Raw genomic sequence first — 17059 nt, 5'->3', positions numbered from 1 at the left:
CATAAAGATGCTCTTCTTATCTTAGTCATTATCTTCCTGACACCATTGCGCATAAAGATGCTCTTCTTATCTTAGTCATTATCTTCCTGACACCATTGCCCATAAAGATGCTCTTCTTATCTTAGTCATTATCTTCCTGACACCATTGCCCATAAAGATGCTCTTCTTATCTTAGTCATTATCTTCCTGACACCATTGCCCATAAAGATGCTCTTCTTATCTTAGTGATTCAGGTCCCTCTGAAGTGGGACCAGAAACTCCATGTTTTTTTTTACTTCAACAATGTTCACAGAGGGCTGCCTAGAACGTGTTTGGCTGGGCCACTATCAAGCAAACACTGAAAGTTAAGATAGAAGGTAGAGATGAGATGGGCCAGTGGTGCCAAATAAAGGTTGAAGAGCCAGGGGGAGAGGTTAGAGCCCTGGGGAACACCACACGTGGCGAGAAAGGAGGTGGAGAGAAAGGAACCCAGTTGTACCTCGGATGGTTGATTGGAGAGGAAGGAGGTCAACCAGGCTAGGGCTTGATCCGTGATGCCCAGGCAGTCATGGAGATGATTGATCAGGATGGTGTGGTTGACCGTGTTGAAAGCAGAGGAAAGATCAAGGAGGATGAGGACATAAGGAAGGCTAGTGTCAAGTTTTTGGAGCAGGTCTTCATGGGTGTCCAGGAGAACAGTTTCCGTGCTTATGGCTGCTCTAAAGCCAAACTGATGGTCATGGAGACAATTAACAGATTTGGTATGGAGAGTAAGCTGAGAGATGGTCAGAATTTCCCAGAGTTTGCCCAGGCAAGGAGTGATAGAGATCGGGTGGAAGTTTGATGAAGAGGAAGGATAGGCAGAAGGCTTCTTCAGGAGGGGGTGCACAAGGGAGTACTTTAGGAGGGAGGAGAAAGTTCCAGTGGCAAAATAGTGATTGTAGAAATTGGCCAAGGCTGGAGTGAGGGTGTCAATGTGGTCCTTGATGGTACTATAGGAGCAGGGGAGCACCTGCTTGGATGATACTTTCATAGATCGTACTTGTTTAGAAACATTGTCAGGGGTGAACACGGGGAAAGAAGAGAACAGAGGAGGACAGGGAGAGGCGGCTGGGGAGGGGCCTGAGAGAGATAGAGGGAGAGGAAGAGAAAAGAGAGTACAGGATGTCCTGAGTTTTAGTGGTGAAGTGAGATGCCAGTGCCGTGCAGAGGGCCAGGCAGAGAACAGAAGAGGAGGAGACTGCATCAGGATTGGCCAGCACCTTGCAGATTTTGAAGTGTTTAGCTGTGTTGTTAGAGGCCGCAGAGATGCAAGCTTGGAAGTCGTATCTCTTCTTGGAGAGGACACAGAGTCCGTTTTGCATGTTGAGAATGCGACGGGCCAGTTTGCCAGAGGATGCACCTGATGCCCGCCACTTTCTCTCGGCCACCCAGCACTCGTGTTCAAGGGTGGCCAAGGGTGGCGAGGTCAGAATCATCCCACGAGTTGCACTCGGAGGGGAGCTTCAAATGAATCCTCATGACAGGGGCCAGGATATCAAGAGTGTTAGTGATAGAGAGAGATGCATGTTAGAGAGGGCTTTGTCAGAGTGTGAGACAGCCGTAGGCATAGGAGGAGGCAAGAAAGTAGCAACAAAAGCCTCCGCTGACACACGCTTCATGTGTCAGAAGATGGGTGGCAGTGCTTTGGTCGGCTTCACCTGGGGGACAAAGAGGGTCAGGTGGGAAGAGATAAGAAATGTGTCAGTCCAAGAGAGAGGAGTGGTCAGAGGGTTTGTGAGGGGGATGTCAGAAGAGATGATAACATCCAGGGTGTACCCGGCAGAGTGTGTTGTGCCATAGGGTAGAATAGAAAGAGAGAGAGTCACATAGATTGCGAAATAGCCCAGAGGAGGGGTTAGAAGCATCCAGATAGATGTTGAGGTCTCCAAGGAGGAGAAGTTGAGAGGTAAAGGCAAGGAGAGAGGAGGAGAGGTCAGCCCACTAAGTGAGGAAGAGGGCCACCTGGACCGGTGGCCTATACATGGTGGCCACAGTAAGAGAGAGGCCATTAGAGATAGAGAGCCTGCATACCAGTCATTCAAAGGAGGAGTAGGCCTGCATAATAATGACAGATGTGGGGATCTACTCTGGAAAGATAAGAGCTACTACACCTCCTGGACAGTTGGTTCTGGGTTCAGAAAAGATTTTGTAACCATCAGAGAGGAGAGTGTCAAAACTTGTGGCAGAGCTGGCTGTGAACCATGTCTCTGTGAGACCGCAGACATCCAGATCAAGTTTCGGCATATGTCAGTGGAGTGTTTGACAGTGGAGCGGGAGTTGTGAGTAGCGATCTGGAGCAGATTTCCACATTTGAAAGACCTCCCTGTAGGAGTACAGGCAAGAGGAACACCATGCAGAGGTGGTAGAGGGGCCCTAGAGTGGGTAGAGGAGTAAGAAGGTGTCAGAGTTGCCAGAGAAGATGAGGAGGGTGCCAGGGAGGTGGCAGAAGAGGGAGCTGGTGGAAGAACCAGAAGGGTGAAGGTAGGAGTAGCATGAGAAGGAAGGAAGTTGATAAGACGTGGGAAACGCCTATCGAAAACGGGGAGATTCGGCTGAGGGCATTGGACCAAGACATTGCAATTCAGATGGACATTAATGATGGTCTTGGAGGAGTGGAAGGGGGTCAGGAGGACCTCCCATTGAGAGCCACCATTAATGGGAGAGGAGGAAAAATGGGAGAAAACAGAAAGCAAATGGGGGGTCCATAGGCCTGGAGAGGGAACAACAAAGAGGATATCGGTAGGGATCTGTCTGGAGGAAGCGCTGGTGTAGGTATCAGCGATAGGGATGCCTGGGTTGGAGAACAGGATGTCCCTTTTGAACTTCCTCCTACCAGACTTAGTGAAAGGGATAGGATAGGAGATAGAGTAGCAGTTAGAGAAGATGGGAGATACAGCGAGCACCATAGAGGGTGCGAAGGAGGTCGGAGGAAAGGGAGGGGCTGAGGGAGAGAGAGACGCACAGCCCTGTGGCACACAACCTGGGATGCGAAGTTGGGGGGTCACAACAAAGGAAGACACAGGGGGAGAACATGTAACACACAACCGAGAACAGCACGCCTTGCAGGGGGATCTAGGGTCGGAGGGAGTCTACAGAGACCTAGTGACAGTGCCACAGTTACCAGAATGAAAAACACCCATATTCAACCTTCCTCACAGTTTTAAACACAGCACAGTGCAAAACACCCATATTCAACTTTCCTAGAAGGGGGAAAATGCTCAGTTTTTAAATGCAGTACACTGCAAAGCACCCAGATTCATCTTACCTGGAATGTTGCAGCAGGTTGATGGCTGCAGGTCACACACTATCACAGCAGAAACTGGCAGACATTACTGGATTCGCCTTTAGCCTCCGGCCCTTCCCCGAGGGGGCTGCCACAGCCGTTGCTGCCTAGGGTAGTTGTTAAAAAGGGCCAGGCAGCCAGTAGGAGCACAGGGGGGCGGGGCAGGACACACAACAATCAGGATAAGAGGAGTGGGAGCAGGAACACAAGAGCTACAGCATGGCAGAAATTAACTTCTTTTATAAATACTTCCAGTACTACAGAGCACCCAGCCACATCAAGCCTCACCCCAGCACCAGAGTAATGGAAATGGTGCTGGGGGCTACAACATTGACCCACAATGGGCCGCCAGCCAGTGGGATCACTAGGGGGTGCAGGACACACAACAATCAGGATAAGGGGAGAGGGAGTGGGAACACACACACTACGGGATGGCAGAAGTGTACTCTTTAAACACTTACCGTGCTACAGAGCACCCAGCCTCTCAAAGCCTCACCCCAGCACCAGAGTAGTGGGAATGGTGCTGGGGCTAGTACATTGACACACAATGGGCCACCAGCCAATAGGAGCGCAGGGACGGCAAGGGGGATGGCAGGACACACAACAATCAGGATAAGGGGAAGTTGGGCGGGACAACACGTGCTACGGCGCGGCAGAAATTAACATTGTAAACACTCACATATAGCACCCAGTCTCTCCAAGGCTCACCCCAGCACAAGATGGTAGTAAAAGCATATATCTGTACTTTATATCTCAATTTACCAATTAGCAAAATGGTGTCTAATGGCTCAATGCTGTAATGCAAAAATGGATTTGTTTATGACAGTGGGGAAGCAAACTGGACAATGCCAATGCTTTTCAGATAAAGGCTGTCATCAGGGAAGAGTTTGCGTTCCTACATAACACAAAGCTGAATCTTCAATTGTGTTAAAATGTTCCAGAATATGTTTCTTTAAATAGATGCACTGTTGAAATTGCCCGAAAATCGAAATTTAATAAAGTTAATAAAGCTCCTTATCTGTGACATATTCATTGTACATCTCCTCTGTTTGTTTCTTGATATGGGCAATCATTTTACTGTTTGTCAGGTGTAAGGGTAGCATGGTATGACAAGTATGACACTGACACAAAAGGTACACTTTGTAAAACCTTTATTAAAGTTTCTGCGTTTGGAAAATCTCCTACTTTGCCCTATAACTAGGATGAGAGTAGTCTCGACCATCAAACGATAAACAAAAGAGTCCTAGTGGAGTCAGTCAAATCAAATGGCCTATGCTAACAAAACCTAAAGCATCTCATGTACAAAACGTGAATAAAGGAGATATGTATGTAAAGGAAAATCAGTGTTCAGACATAATGAATACATGTGGCTGAATCAGCCCTCCTCCCCACGTCAGACAGCACGGAGTGAGGCAGTCCTTGTAGGCAGCATAACACACTCTGGCTCGGGTTTCTAACACAGAAACATGTTAAATCCTCTCTTTTCAGCCTATCAAACAACATTCAACTAAATGTTCATGCCGGTGTCCCTCTGTCTGGCTCATACCTCTTCAAAACAAAAGTTGACATTGCTCCTCCTCAGTCAGGCTTAGACCTCCAAAAGTTCACATTGGCCCCCCTCTTTCGAGCTCAGACCTCAAAAGTTCACATTGGTCCCCCTCTGTTGGATTTAGACCTTCTACAACAATTTTTACAAGAGTTCAATAATATTTGCAGGGGGATCCCTTCCCCAAACTTATTATAATTCGGGTCTCCTTCAGTCAGGTTCAGATCAGTATCTCATAGTGAAGACTTTCGAATGTGCGTGGATTTTGTAACAAACCTCTGTAGGACAACTTCGACTCAAAGTTCAATGTTCAGATTTTTACTCTCCCCTTCTGTCTGGGTTAATTTTTTTCACTTTGCTTTCACAGTTCATTCACTTTATCGCTACAAACAATTCACCTTCACAGACACTTTTGTAGAGAAGTAGCTATGTACCCCCACCTCAATCACCTCGCCTATCTTGCCTATATGTTGTGAACCAGAGTGCGAGACACGTGCGGTACCAGTGAAAATAATGATACCAAGGAGATTCCTGGAAGCAATGTTCCCATTGAGAAATCCATACCTGCATACGAGACAGTATGATGGCCATGTAAATCAAATCCCGGAAGAAGCAGGACCAATGAATGGCCAAGATGAATGGTGACGTCACACAGAGTAAAGCTGACGTACAAAGAAGAGATGCAGAGACTAGAGAATTCAGATATTCTATAAGGTATCAAAAAAGAGATGAGGAAAAGTGGCATCTTGGGATCACGATGAAGAAACTTGTGCTACAGAACTGATGAAGATGTCAAGCTGTTTTATACATGTACATATGCAAAGAACCGCAAGCAAACAAAGTATTCTTGAGGCTAGCTGTATAGTGAATAGATTGCGGTATGCACCAATATGTACACATATATTAGAGTCAATAAAGACTGGATGTTTCCACTACGTGTTATAGCAGCGCTGTTCTAAAGAAGGAAAGCCTTGTTTCCAGTTTGTCGCAGTTAGAAAACAAGTGACCTACAAAGTGAATCGCAGAAAGGCGAGATTGGATAAACTAAGAAGACAATGCTGTATCATGCTGGGGTGAGCAGACCTTGGATACAAATCGTGTGAAAGAACTAAGCTCCTGTTCTTGAGTCATGAACAAAACAAGGAAGACGTCAGAGGTCTATTAGAAAATAGTTTTTTTAATACACGAGAGGCTTGATTTTGTGGTCTTCAGTCAGGTGGAGGGATGAAGTTGGACGAACATGATGGCCACACCTACGCATGAGGGCAGAGCATGCCTTCACTCCCCTGAATTCTTCAGAGCAAAGAACACTCCCAAAGACAAGTTCAAAGCTTTAATTGACAGCAGACCACTGAGGTGATGATAAATGATATGCTAATCGGTGGGAAGCTATGGTTGGAGACTAGCTAACCAGCACCTGGAAGCCCAGTCTGCGTGCTGCTAGACGTAGGTGGAAAAGTACTGATGGAGGTTAGAATGCCAACCATCGGTAGGGGACCGCATGATTGGGGGTTCTATAGTTTGTGTAGGTAATAGGATGTTGTGTATATAGTCACGTTCATAGTGACCTGTTTTGGGGAGGGCTTAGTTGCCCCACCTGATGTTAAGAAATGAATCACTTTATTTCACTGCCTTAGACGAGTATGGATAATATACTTAGATAATCCCTTAGACCATATAACACTTGCCACTAGGTTTTTGAAGTTTGCCACGTAGCATGACGTTAGTCATACGTAGGTTGACGTCACCTATGACGATTTTTTGTTATAAAATAATGTTTTTTTTCAAGATGCATTGAGAGACCTTACGCTGAGACGTCCGTTGATGTCCGTTGTACTCCCTGTTTTAGATAATTGATATTAAAACAGCTATCCTACCTGAGTCGTTTTGATTATTGATGTTTGAGTAACTTCTGCATTCCCCATCTATCTCAAGGGTATTGCTACCTCATCTTAAAGGGCTGGAAGACTCCAGTTCACTTTTGATGGGCTACTTCCTTTCCTCAGACCACTCCGTTACTCAGTATTGCTGGTTTCACAGCTGTTTTTACTTGAAGGTTCATTCACAGGTCTGCCTTTCTTCGCATCTCATCCACACATGTGCAGCCTTCACTTGCAATATAATGTTGCAAATTCAATCTTTCCTTAACACACACCGGTCGCTCAGGTCTCTTGCCAACTCACCTGCTGTGTGTGTTACTTTCTCTTCTTTGCATGTTTCCAATCCACGAGTCAAGGGAAGTACCACAGGCATAGCATTGCCTCCCCAACTCTGCCGTTCACCTGGGAGGGGCGCTAACATCCTTGAAACACAATGCAGCGTTCTACTTCGTGATTTGGCCTTCTCAACATGTCCTTTGCGGCTTTATGGAGGCATTGACATCCGGTAGGGAACTACTTGTGTTCTCAACCCGCTGCTCTTGTCCCTTGGTCCGTCGCTCTGCTCCAGTAAGTTTGCCTTTGCCCCGGAAGTTCTGATCTTACTCGTGTTCTACCTTGCTAAGAGTGTGTCTCTGTTCCGCCTTTTATCCGTGTGAGGAGAACTAACTGATATCATGTGTATGTACTTAAATTCAAGTGCCTGACTTTGCCTGACCCCCATTAGTGGGACATGCCCAGTGCGATGCATAAGAGTTAGTGTTGTTACTCTCAGTCACCCTCTTCCTCTGCCCAATCTGTGTGTAGAAAGGGGGCGGGTGGTAGCTGTGGTCTCAGATAATCCTAAAAAAATAGGATGGGTAAAGTGTACAAAAAAGGGGGGAATTATGTGTCTCATCATCGGCTGACTTACCCCCACTTCCCGAAGGGTCTGGATCCAAAGGGGATGACTGTGCCCTGGCCACCCGAGAGAGATATCCCTGGGGACTAGAAGGTGAGACACCCTTTGGTTTCCCACCCAACCTTGAGCCCAAATTTGGCTAATCCTTTCCAAATAGATAATAGTCTTCCAATATTTCTGAAGAAGAAGACAGATTTGAAATTCTGTGTTTCATTGATCAGTGGTAACAGATGAAGGAAGGATTCTGGACCCTAATGGTTTCCTCTGCCCTTGCAGTGTGTTAACAGGGGTGGTAAAGGGTAGTGCAACTCTGACTGCTCTGCGAGGATTTGGAGGAAGAGGGCTTTTTCCTAGGGCTCTCAAACATAATTGCCACAATTCAGTCCAGGAGCCATGTCTCGTATTATGCCATATCTCCCTCAAAAAAGAGCCACATTACAGCCAATTGAGATCTGTAGCATGGATTCCAAATCAGGGTAAAGATAAACTCCTCAGAGCCAACTTTGTAATTGCCGATTCTGGAATTTGTCTGCATGCATTGATGTATGCCATTGGTCAGACCAAGACCTTCAAATTCCTTTTCTAATTTCCTATCCCATTGTCTCGATCTGGTCTTGACCACTGAAACCAGAGGGATATTATCAGTAATGGAGGTGTGATCATTGCTGACAGATGTTGCAGCATATTCAAAAGGCAGTAGAATCCGGATGCGCTATTCAATCCCACATTGGTAAAGAGTCAAAGATGTCGATGAGCCTGTTTCACACTTGTGTTTTTATCACATATGCATTGATAGCTTTGTGCTCTTCAAAGACGACTGAAGCTTATTGTGGGGAATGTGAGTTACTACATAAAGTACAAGACAAGTTTATTTTAAAAAGGTGGTTATTAAGTCAGAAAATATAAGATATTACTTTGGGTGAACATATTTCAAAAATACTAAAGTATCTGAACCAAAATAGAAACTAATTAATCAACTATTGTTAAGAATGGGATAACATAAAATATGTTCTTCAGATGTTCCCTGCATCTCAGGAGGACAAACACGTTTACTATATCATTCTTAGAACTATCTGTCCATTCTACTAACAACCAAAGTCAAAATGTGATGGGCAGCAGAAAGCTTAAACGTGTTCCTTACAGGTCCTTTAGTCTCCAGGCTAACCTTAAGCTACAATAAAATAGTCTCCAAGATTGGCCAACAAAAGAAAACCTATTCTTCCAAAGTTCCCAATTAGCCGGAACCATAGCGCTCACGTGACCGCAATTTTCAAAGCTTGAGGGAGGAGCCTGCCACGCTCGGTCACTTGTTTATATATACCTTTTAGTGTTTAATGTTTATGTGGATCGAGAACAGCCTGACGAAGCCCGGTAAATGGGCGCAACGCATGGCGCTAGTCCACCCAAGAGGGTGAGTGTCTTTTGAAGACTTGTCTGTCATGTGAGTAGCAGCATTATTTGCCCCTGCTCGCATTAAATTGTGCGTTGCACGTTGAAGTTAAAATAAAGACTATTTGATTTTAACAAAGAGGTAGCAGGGTCTTGTGTGCTTGGGAAACTGTACACACGCTCTCTATTGTTTTTTGTAGTGTTACAACCATAGCAAATGTGTGTGTGTGTGTTTTTTTTAATATATATTGAAGGAAGCAAGCCGGCTTTCAGTCCCTTAAGCACCAGCTACATGCAGGCAGAGCACTAAATGGCTAACAACGTTTTTTACAGATATATATATATATGTATAACTATTCACGAACATTTATTTAAAGGGACGTTATGGTTAAGTTGCAGTGGTAAAAACCTATCACATTCAGTAAAAAAAACTCTATTTGAAGGGACGTTATGGTTACGTTTGACTAAAAAAAAACATGAAATTCAGTTAAAAACCTTTGTAAAGGGTTGCTATGGTTACAAAGTAAATAAAACAAAAACAGGAAATACGCCAGTTATATTTTGCTATGCAATCATAACTAGCGCCACTGCCATGCACTGCTAAGACTAACACAAAGGACATCAACAATGACATCACACGTGATATTACTGCTGTGTAACTATGCAAAAGGGAGCTCTGTATATGTATGTTTTTTCCAATTGGACCATACTAATTAGCCATTCACACATGGAGAAACTTCCAAAAGTGCCTTCTAGGAATATGGAAACTACCTCACAGTGTGTTATGCTAAAGAAAGATTACAATTACGGTGGACATTCTGTTTATTTATTTCTATCTGTGTTTAGTACAGCACCAGTTATGAACACAGGAACTTCAGAGGATTTCAAGCGAGTATAGGGGCGGGGGGTGGCGAGGGGTTATCTGATTGTTAAAATAATTGGTATATTCGAGATCAGTTAAGTGCATGTGAAGGGTGGGGGAGGGAAAAGTGCATAAGACATGGTAAAAAAAAAAACAACACAGGATAAAATAAATCATCCAGTGCCAGGAGTAAAGAAACCGGTTTGAAGAACTCGAAGACTCAAGAAGTGGGGCACATTAATAGGGTGCCCGCCCGAAGTTCAGAGAAGTGCAGGAGCCCCTGCAAAAGACGCAGCCATGAAGGTCTAGGACCGGCCCAGGTGTGAACAGATCTTTTGCCCAGGTCCATTTTAAGATCTGTTCTTAAACAACAATGAATGAATTCATGCCAAAGGGCAAGTGCTACGTTGCTCCTGCGGCTGCCCCTACAGTGTCCACACAAACCTCATTTGTGTTGAAGGGTCAGAAGGGTCGTAAGGAGACTGGTGATCCCAGATGTCAGAAGGTCAATAATCGATGATTTTTATCTTCAAATAGTTAGGGTCTGAGTATGAAAAAGCCAGATGGATGAGACATGCGAATGTGATGGTGATGTGCGCCTCGACAGCTTAGCAATTGCAGTGCCATCAAAGCATGTGTGATCCGATACCGGGATCTCAAGCCCCAGATCAGCCCCCAGCCTTATTCTGGATCCGGGGCATGGGGCCTTTCAGAAGACTGAGGCGGGAGCTGCGGCAGGAGGCATTCATCGTGTCACTTCCGCTGTGCGTGACATCTTCAGGGCGGGCAGATTGTGTTTAAGCACGTGTGGACGTGGGATTTCATTTTACTGATTAGGATCTGGGGTAGAGACAGTGTGCACGCCACTGGAGTTCATCCCAGTAGGTAGACGGCTCCATGACCGGATAGCGGACCATTTGGTAGAATTATTTCCAGCGCTTTTTCTGTGGGCTCGAGCAGCCATTATTTTCACTGTAGCGAGTGTCTTGAAATGATGTCTACAGTTCCTCGAGGTCATACATTGCACGCACAAAATAGATATAAATTGTATTTGAGTTATTTCTGTCCACACATATTGAATGCTCCTAATGATGACTGCTCAAAAGGCAAAGGGAAAGGACATGGGTTTGGTTAGATACAGAATGCATTCAGCTGAGGTAGACATGGGTAAACATATAATATACTACAATGACACTATACGAGTAGAGAAGCAGACCATCACATTGCAAGAACCAGTGTATAAATAATGAGGAAGACTATATAGAATCACACATGTGTCAAACTATAGCTGAACTCCATTCCAAAGGAAGGTGCCACACTGATCAATGTTACATCAGAGTTTTCTTCCGTTCGCGTGGAGGTTGCACTGGGATCTGCCTGGCCCTGGGTGTGTCCTGCAAGTCCTCAGTTCCTTTCCTGATCAATATCAGGAGACAGGTTATCAAAGCGGCCCCATGATAATAAGATTGTATACGATTCTACTGATAATAAGGGATATGTAACGAAACTTTAAAAAGTCCCAAAAGATAACAAGTTACCTTTTTCATCGAGCCATATATCTACATGCAATCAGGTGGTCCTTTCACTCATTAAATTCCTTGTTTTATGGTTGATTAATGTCCTGTGGTGTTTAATGTCATTCCACTTACCCTAATTACATTCTCCCTACACTTGCCTTATGAATACATTTAACAGGGGGATACTCCCCGTACCTCTGTGACTGCTTCTACCTGTGAACCTTCTTTTTCACTCCTATTACTACTATTTTAACTAAAATCTAATTATGGAACCAAAACTCACACCTGTATTTCAACCATCAAACCTTAATTTCAACATTCACACCTCTATTAGGCATTTGTTACCCTCTTTATCAACAAAAATCAATATTTGTTACGCTGTGTTTTGTATTCTTTTTTTTTAGGTCGACTATATCACAGGTTACAGAAAATAAGAATGATTGATTACAAGTAACTAGGCATTTTCAGTCTATTAGCGAATTAACGGAATCAGATGTTCACAAAATAGTACTAAACTCTTTTGTGCCTGCAGCAGACAAAGCCACATTTGCCTGTGTACGTGTCTCCCTTGTAAATACTTCAGCTCTCCACTCCAGTGAAGAACCACTGGACTGCCAATCACTCATCAGTGCTGCCTTTTCAAGAGGGAAGCTTCAGGTCTGTTTTCTGTTTCGCTGAATTCAGAAATGAACAATTCCATGTGTTTATAACTTTTAGTGGAAATGCATATGCTAGACGGTAATCTATAATAATTGGTTATTTATAGTTCCCTTAATATCAGAGGTTTCTAAGCGCGGACCGGACCAGGGGATTGAGCCTGTGTTGCTCCACGTTGTCTTGAATCCGAGGCAAGCGCATTGCCCCTGAGCTATCCTCCCGAGATGATAGTACTGTTACATAGCACCCTGCTCTAAGATACTTTGCTCCTGCAACTCTCCCAAACGATCAACATTGCCGCCTTTACTTGTATCCATGTCTGTTGGTACCGTTTGATACCTGACACCACTTTTTCGCCTCCCCACTGTACTGTACATGTCTCTTCACCCAATGCAACTAGCGCCTAGATACCTTACGGTTCAGTGTGCTGCAACAAATGCAAAAAATAAAAAAATAAAGAGCGTGCAAACAGAAACAGCAGGAGCCACCACGGCAGATAGATGACACTATGGAGGCATCATTTCCTTTAATGGACTGTCGTGTGTTGTGCAGCACACAGTAGGATGCACTTCTTAGCCATATTCCTGTCTCGCTCTGTGGTCAGGAGACAATAGTGGCCGTTGCAACATCTGATACTGAAAGGACTTGACACATCTCATCACAGGCCTTTCTGTATCAGACATCTATGTGTCATGCAAACTGAAGAGTTCTAAATACAATGTATGGGAGACAATTTCTTCGGCTCTGTGTATGCATCACATGTAAGAATGGGAGCTAGCTTTGGTCACAGAAGGATATGCAAACCTGGCCAGGATCAGGAGTTGAAACATATATCATCATTTTAAACTGCATACCTTATTCAGGAGCTAATAATTGCATAATTGCTTAAGTGCCACTCAGTGACTGGGCATCAGTGTAATTGGACACATGAGAATGGAAAGACGCAAGCACCAATCAGAACATGGAATCTATCATTTCCACACATGGGCACCTCTTTGGCATTACTAATTATGACAATCTTCATTATAGCACAAGCCACCATTACAAGGAGCATGGTCATTATGCAAAATACAGGTGTTTCACAACACCTGATAAGACCACACTGCTCCTGTGAGTGTCATAATAAAAGGTGAAGATGATGTGCTTTAATGGCAATTATCCCCAGAGATTGTCTGAGACACTATAAAACCATATAGCCGCTGAGTGCAAACATTATTGACACTTCACCAAAGTGCCTGTCACATGATAGATGAACAAGTCTGCTATCTGCCCACCTTGCACCGCTTGCATGAGGTCCTTGCCTCTGTATATCTATGCAGAAAGAGGTAAGTTAACGGGTCTTCCGGGTGCCACCTCGAGTCAGGCAGCACTAGACCAACCCCAGGCTTCAAGGAGTCTTCTAAGGTTGAATGACAGCTGTCGGTGGATCCATCAGGCTGATCTGCTCACTTCAATGGGACTCTGCACCTGGCTGGCAGCACTCCTCTTTCTCGGCATCGCCGATGGCTCCACGCGCCCCGCCTGTAAAGTTCCAGGTTGGAAGCAGGAAACATATACCCGTGATGGAGATATCCTCATCGGAGGAGTGTTTGTCGTCCACTCAACATTCTCTTCTCCTGAGAACACATTTACAGAAAGGCCCAACCTGATAGAGTGTGAAGGGTAAGGAGCATTGACTACATGGATGCATGCTTTAGACATGTGTCCTCCCTGTGCTTACTCCAGTCCACTGCTTCCTACTGGTGCTTTGTCAGTTTCACCTCCTTTGACACTTCCCTCCACCACACCTCCTCCACAACAAAAACGTGTTGCTGTGTTTCCTATCTCCAAAATGCTTCACAATTGACTCATAGTGAAATCTACCACTCAAACATGTTCCAAAGTATGTTTCTAATGAATGAAATGTAATAGGCTATCCACTGGTGTGAAATGAGTACATAGCTGCCAAATTGTGTCCAAGTTTACTCTCTCCAAAACATTCCACTTCTTTATTTAATGTCTTTTTCCATTTGGAAATTATTTTACAGAAAATAGTGTATTTTTATAAAAAATAATGACTTAGGAGCTAATATGGGAAGTTGAAGTAAGGAACATGACGCATCTCTAAGTCTCCAACATATATTAATGTGTTTAAAAAGCAGTTGAATAGACCAAAAAACTGTTCTGACAAAATACACCTGACATCATTTAATGTGTGAATGAGGATGAGACTGGGGATGTCGGCAGAAAAGGGGATTCTCGCCCATGTCCATGTAAACAAGAGATGAGATGCGAGGGGGGGGAGGTGGAGGTTGGGGGAAGGTGGGAAGGAGAGTGCCATGAATTATAAAGAAAGTGTAAAGAAGAAGACGAGCTGAAGACACACATCATTCCGATGTTAGGGGGCTGTGCAGAGGTGATGTAATGGTATAAAGAAGTGGAACAGATAACGTCAAAGTGGGTGACAGTTATTGATGAGCAAGCAAACACACAGATGCATGCACATGGCACAGTACCCTGGACATCCGCTAAGCCACACAGGAAGCAGAACAACTGTGGGGAAGGAAACTCCTTTACGTGTTACAGGTTAGAGGTCAAACGGCTTAAACGGGCGAGTCAAATATTAGCATCCACCTTGTATTCATTTATTTATGTTATTTCGAAAGCGCTAAAAACAGAAGCCCCTGGGCAAAGTATCGCTAGATGGGAGAAACGACGCATAGACACATAAGGCACTGAACAGGACATCACAAACCCGGCAGGGGGGGGTAATTAGTCAAGGAGGATTGTTTTCAGACCCGGGTTAAAGCACACCTGTGAGGAGCCTGATCTTAGCTCTGGCGCAGGGCATTCCAACATCTTGTTGCCCCATACGGAAAGGATCCGTCAGTGACCAGTGATAGTCTAGCCTCTGGGGTTTGTAGCAGGCAGGACCTAAGGTTGTTTGACCTAAGCCTTCTCCTATTAGGAAGCCCTGACAGTCTATCTGATCAGTAAGCTGGGCTTTTCCCACATAGATAATCGTGTCTAATGCACAGTGTCCAACATGTGATGCGTTTATCAATAGCAATCCAGTGAAGAGCCCTTCTGCAATAGTTACCCTGACAGATCTACGCAGGCCCATCACGACTTGTGCTGCATTATTCTGAATCACCTCAAGACGATTGATTTCGCCCTCACACATGCCCCGCAGGATGCTGGCACCGTAGTCGATGCACACTCCAACAATCACACGAGCCTGAGTATTGCAGTTGTGCCAGTTTATTTAATTAATTAATGTGATACAGTTTACTTAATAAACTTTACACATAAAGATAAATAAACAACACTTTCACATAAAATACTTAAGAACAGATAACATAGTATCTCAACGAAATATATAAAAATAATCAAAATAATCAAATATCAGATCATACACAAGCTGAAATATAGATAAAAATTGCGATACAAGTTGGATATTAACACCCGCAATAATATACCACCTTAACTGTATACAAAAGCAAGCAGAGATATGCAGGAATTAGTCCATTTCTCAGAGCAACAGAGCCAAAGGTACTCAGATCACAGCAGACTACCTCCACGCGAGGCATAGGCAGGATCTATGTTTAGATGTTGAACCTGGATTCTTCTCTCCTGAGCCAGATATTATACAAAGCAATCATAACTCGCATGCTCTCAGAATTCATGCAATGATGCCAAAACAATGGGGCACTGATTGCTGCCAGGTCATGGGATTACTTCCCAATGTGGCGATGGATTACATTAATCATACTACCACATTATGTCAATACATGTCTGGCTGACTCTAATACATTGCTTGCTTTGCACAACCGACAGATGCGTTGTTCCACTGGTATCTGCTCTCTTCTGCCCGTAACCAACAAGGTCGGAAGCTGGTCCAACCTTAATAGAAGAATAAAACGTCACAATCTTTTAGAGGGGCTGAGGTTGAGATATGCTTGTGGTTTCATGAATGTATACAACCCATATTGCACACATTTGAAACTTTTCAGCGTGCTGAGGTGGGCAAGGTTCTCCAACCAATCCCACATTTCAACCCGCTTGTCAAGAGCATTCGGAACCCACTTAGAATATACCCCTTCTCGCCAAGTCCAGCCAATATCCGCAAGCTATTTTGTCATCTTCGCAGATGGTGACCAGAGGTTTTGTTTCTTACAAAGTTCTTGATAGATAGTAGTCAGAAGAGGGATGGATATCCGACTACGCATTTTCAGAAAATACCCGGACCTCCTTTCATAACAATGGCATTCAGCGAGGGTAATCCCAGTTCCAAACGTATAATGGCCATTGGAACTCCCGGAGCTAGACCAAGTACACAGCACCAGAATTTCCCCTCGATGACCTGGAGCCAGCTGAGATCCAAGTCAAAGAGTGCTTCTAGGCCATAGGTCATCATGGGGATAAATACTTGTAAATACAATTGACGTGGGCCACACAGCGTAAAGCCTCCTTGCTTATTTGTGAAATTAGCTATTAGGGTTGTTACTTGCGCCGCGCTCATTGTACGGGAGAGTTTACATGCCTCATATTCCCCACTGGGCTCAAAGTCAATACCTAAATAGCGATATTGAGGCGCGTAAGGGATCATGACATTATCCACCATAAGGTTGACACGGGAAACTCTTTTGCTGGTGAATCTTAATACCTTGGTTTTACCAAGGTTAATGATAAGGCCATTGCATTCGGCATATTCCCATAGCGCCGTGGCAGATCTACGGAGACCACTGATAGTATGATCAAAAATGGCCACATCGTCTGTGTATGCCAAGACGGGACAGACAGTATCCCCAATTTTAGGCGGGCAATTACAGGCGGCAGTTAGAGCAAACGGTATCTCATGTACATAGAGGTTATATACTAGAGGGGCGGTCACACAACCCTGTTTTAGCCCCCTGTTTTGCTGCACTTTGCCAGTCAGGTGCCCCTCTTGATCTAATTTTAACCTGACCGAGGTGTGGTAATGTAGCAATCTAAGATAATACAGTATGCCAACAGGGCAGCCAAGA

General features: G+C 44.5%; 1 protein-coding gene across 1 annotated transcript in view; it reads left to right on the top strand.

Annotated features, from left to right (window-relative positions):
* The first annotated feature begins 547 nt into the window (after positions 1–547).
* LOC138528213 (extracellular calcium-sensing receptor-like) overlaps positions 548–17059 on the top strand; it is a 110375-nt gene continuing 93863 nt past the window's right edge. The window contains exon 1 of the mRNA XM_069639668.1: positions 548–749. Within this exon, the coding sequence (XP_069495769.1) occupies positions 548–749 (202 nt within the window). The remainder of the gene's footprint in view (positions 750–17059) is intronic.

Source organism: Ambystoma mexicanum, chromosome 7q (assembly GCF_040938575.1).
Source record: "Ambystoma mexicanum isolate Mex_15411 chromosome 7q, UKY_AmexF1_1, whole genome shotgun sequence".
Taxonomy (NCBI): domain Eukaryota; kingdom Metazoa; phylum Chordata; class Amphibia; order Caudata; family Ambystomatidae; genus Ambystoma; species Ambystoma mexicanum.
This window is presented reverse-complemented; position numbering and strand designations above follow the sequence as displayed.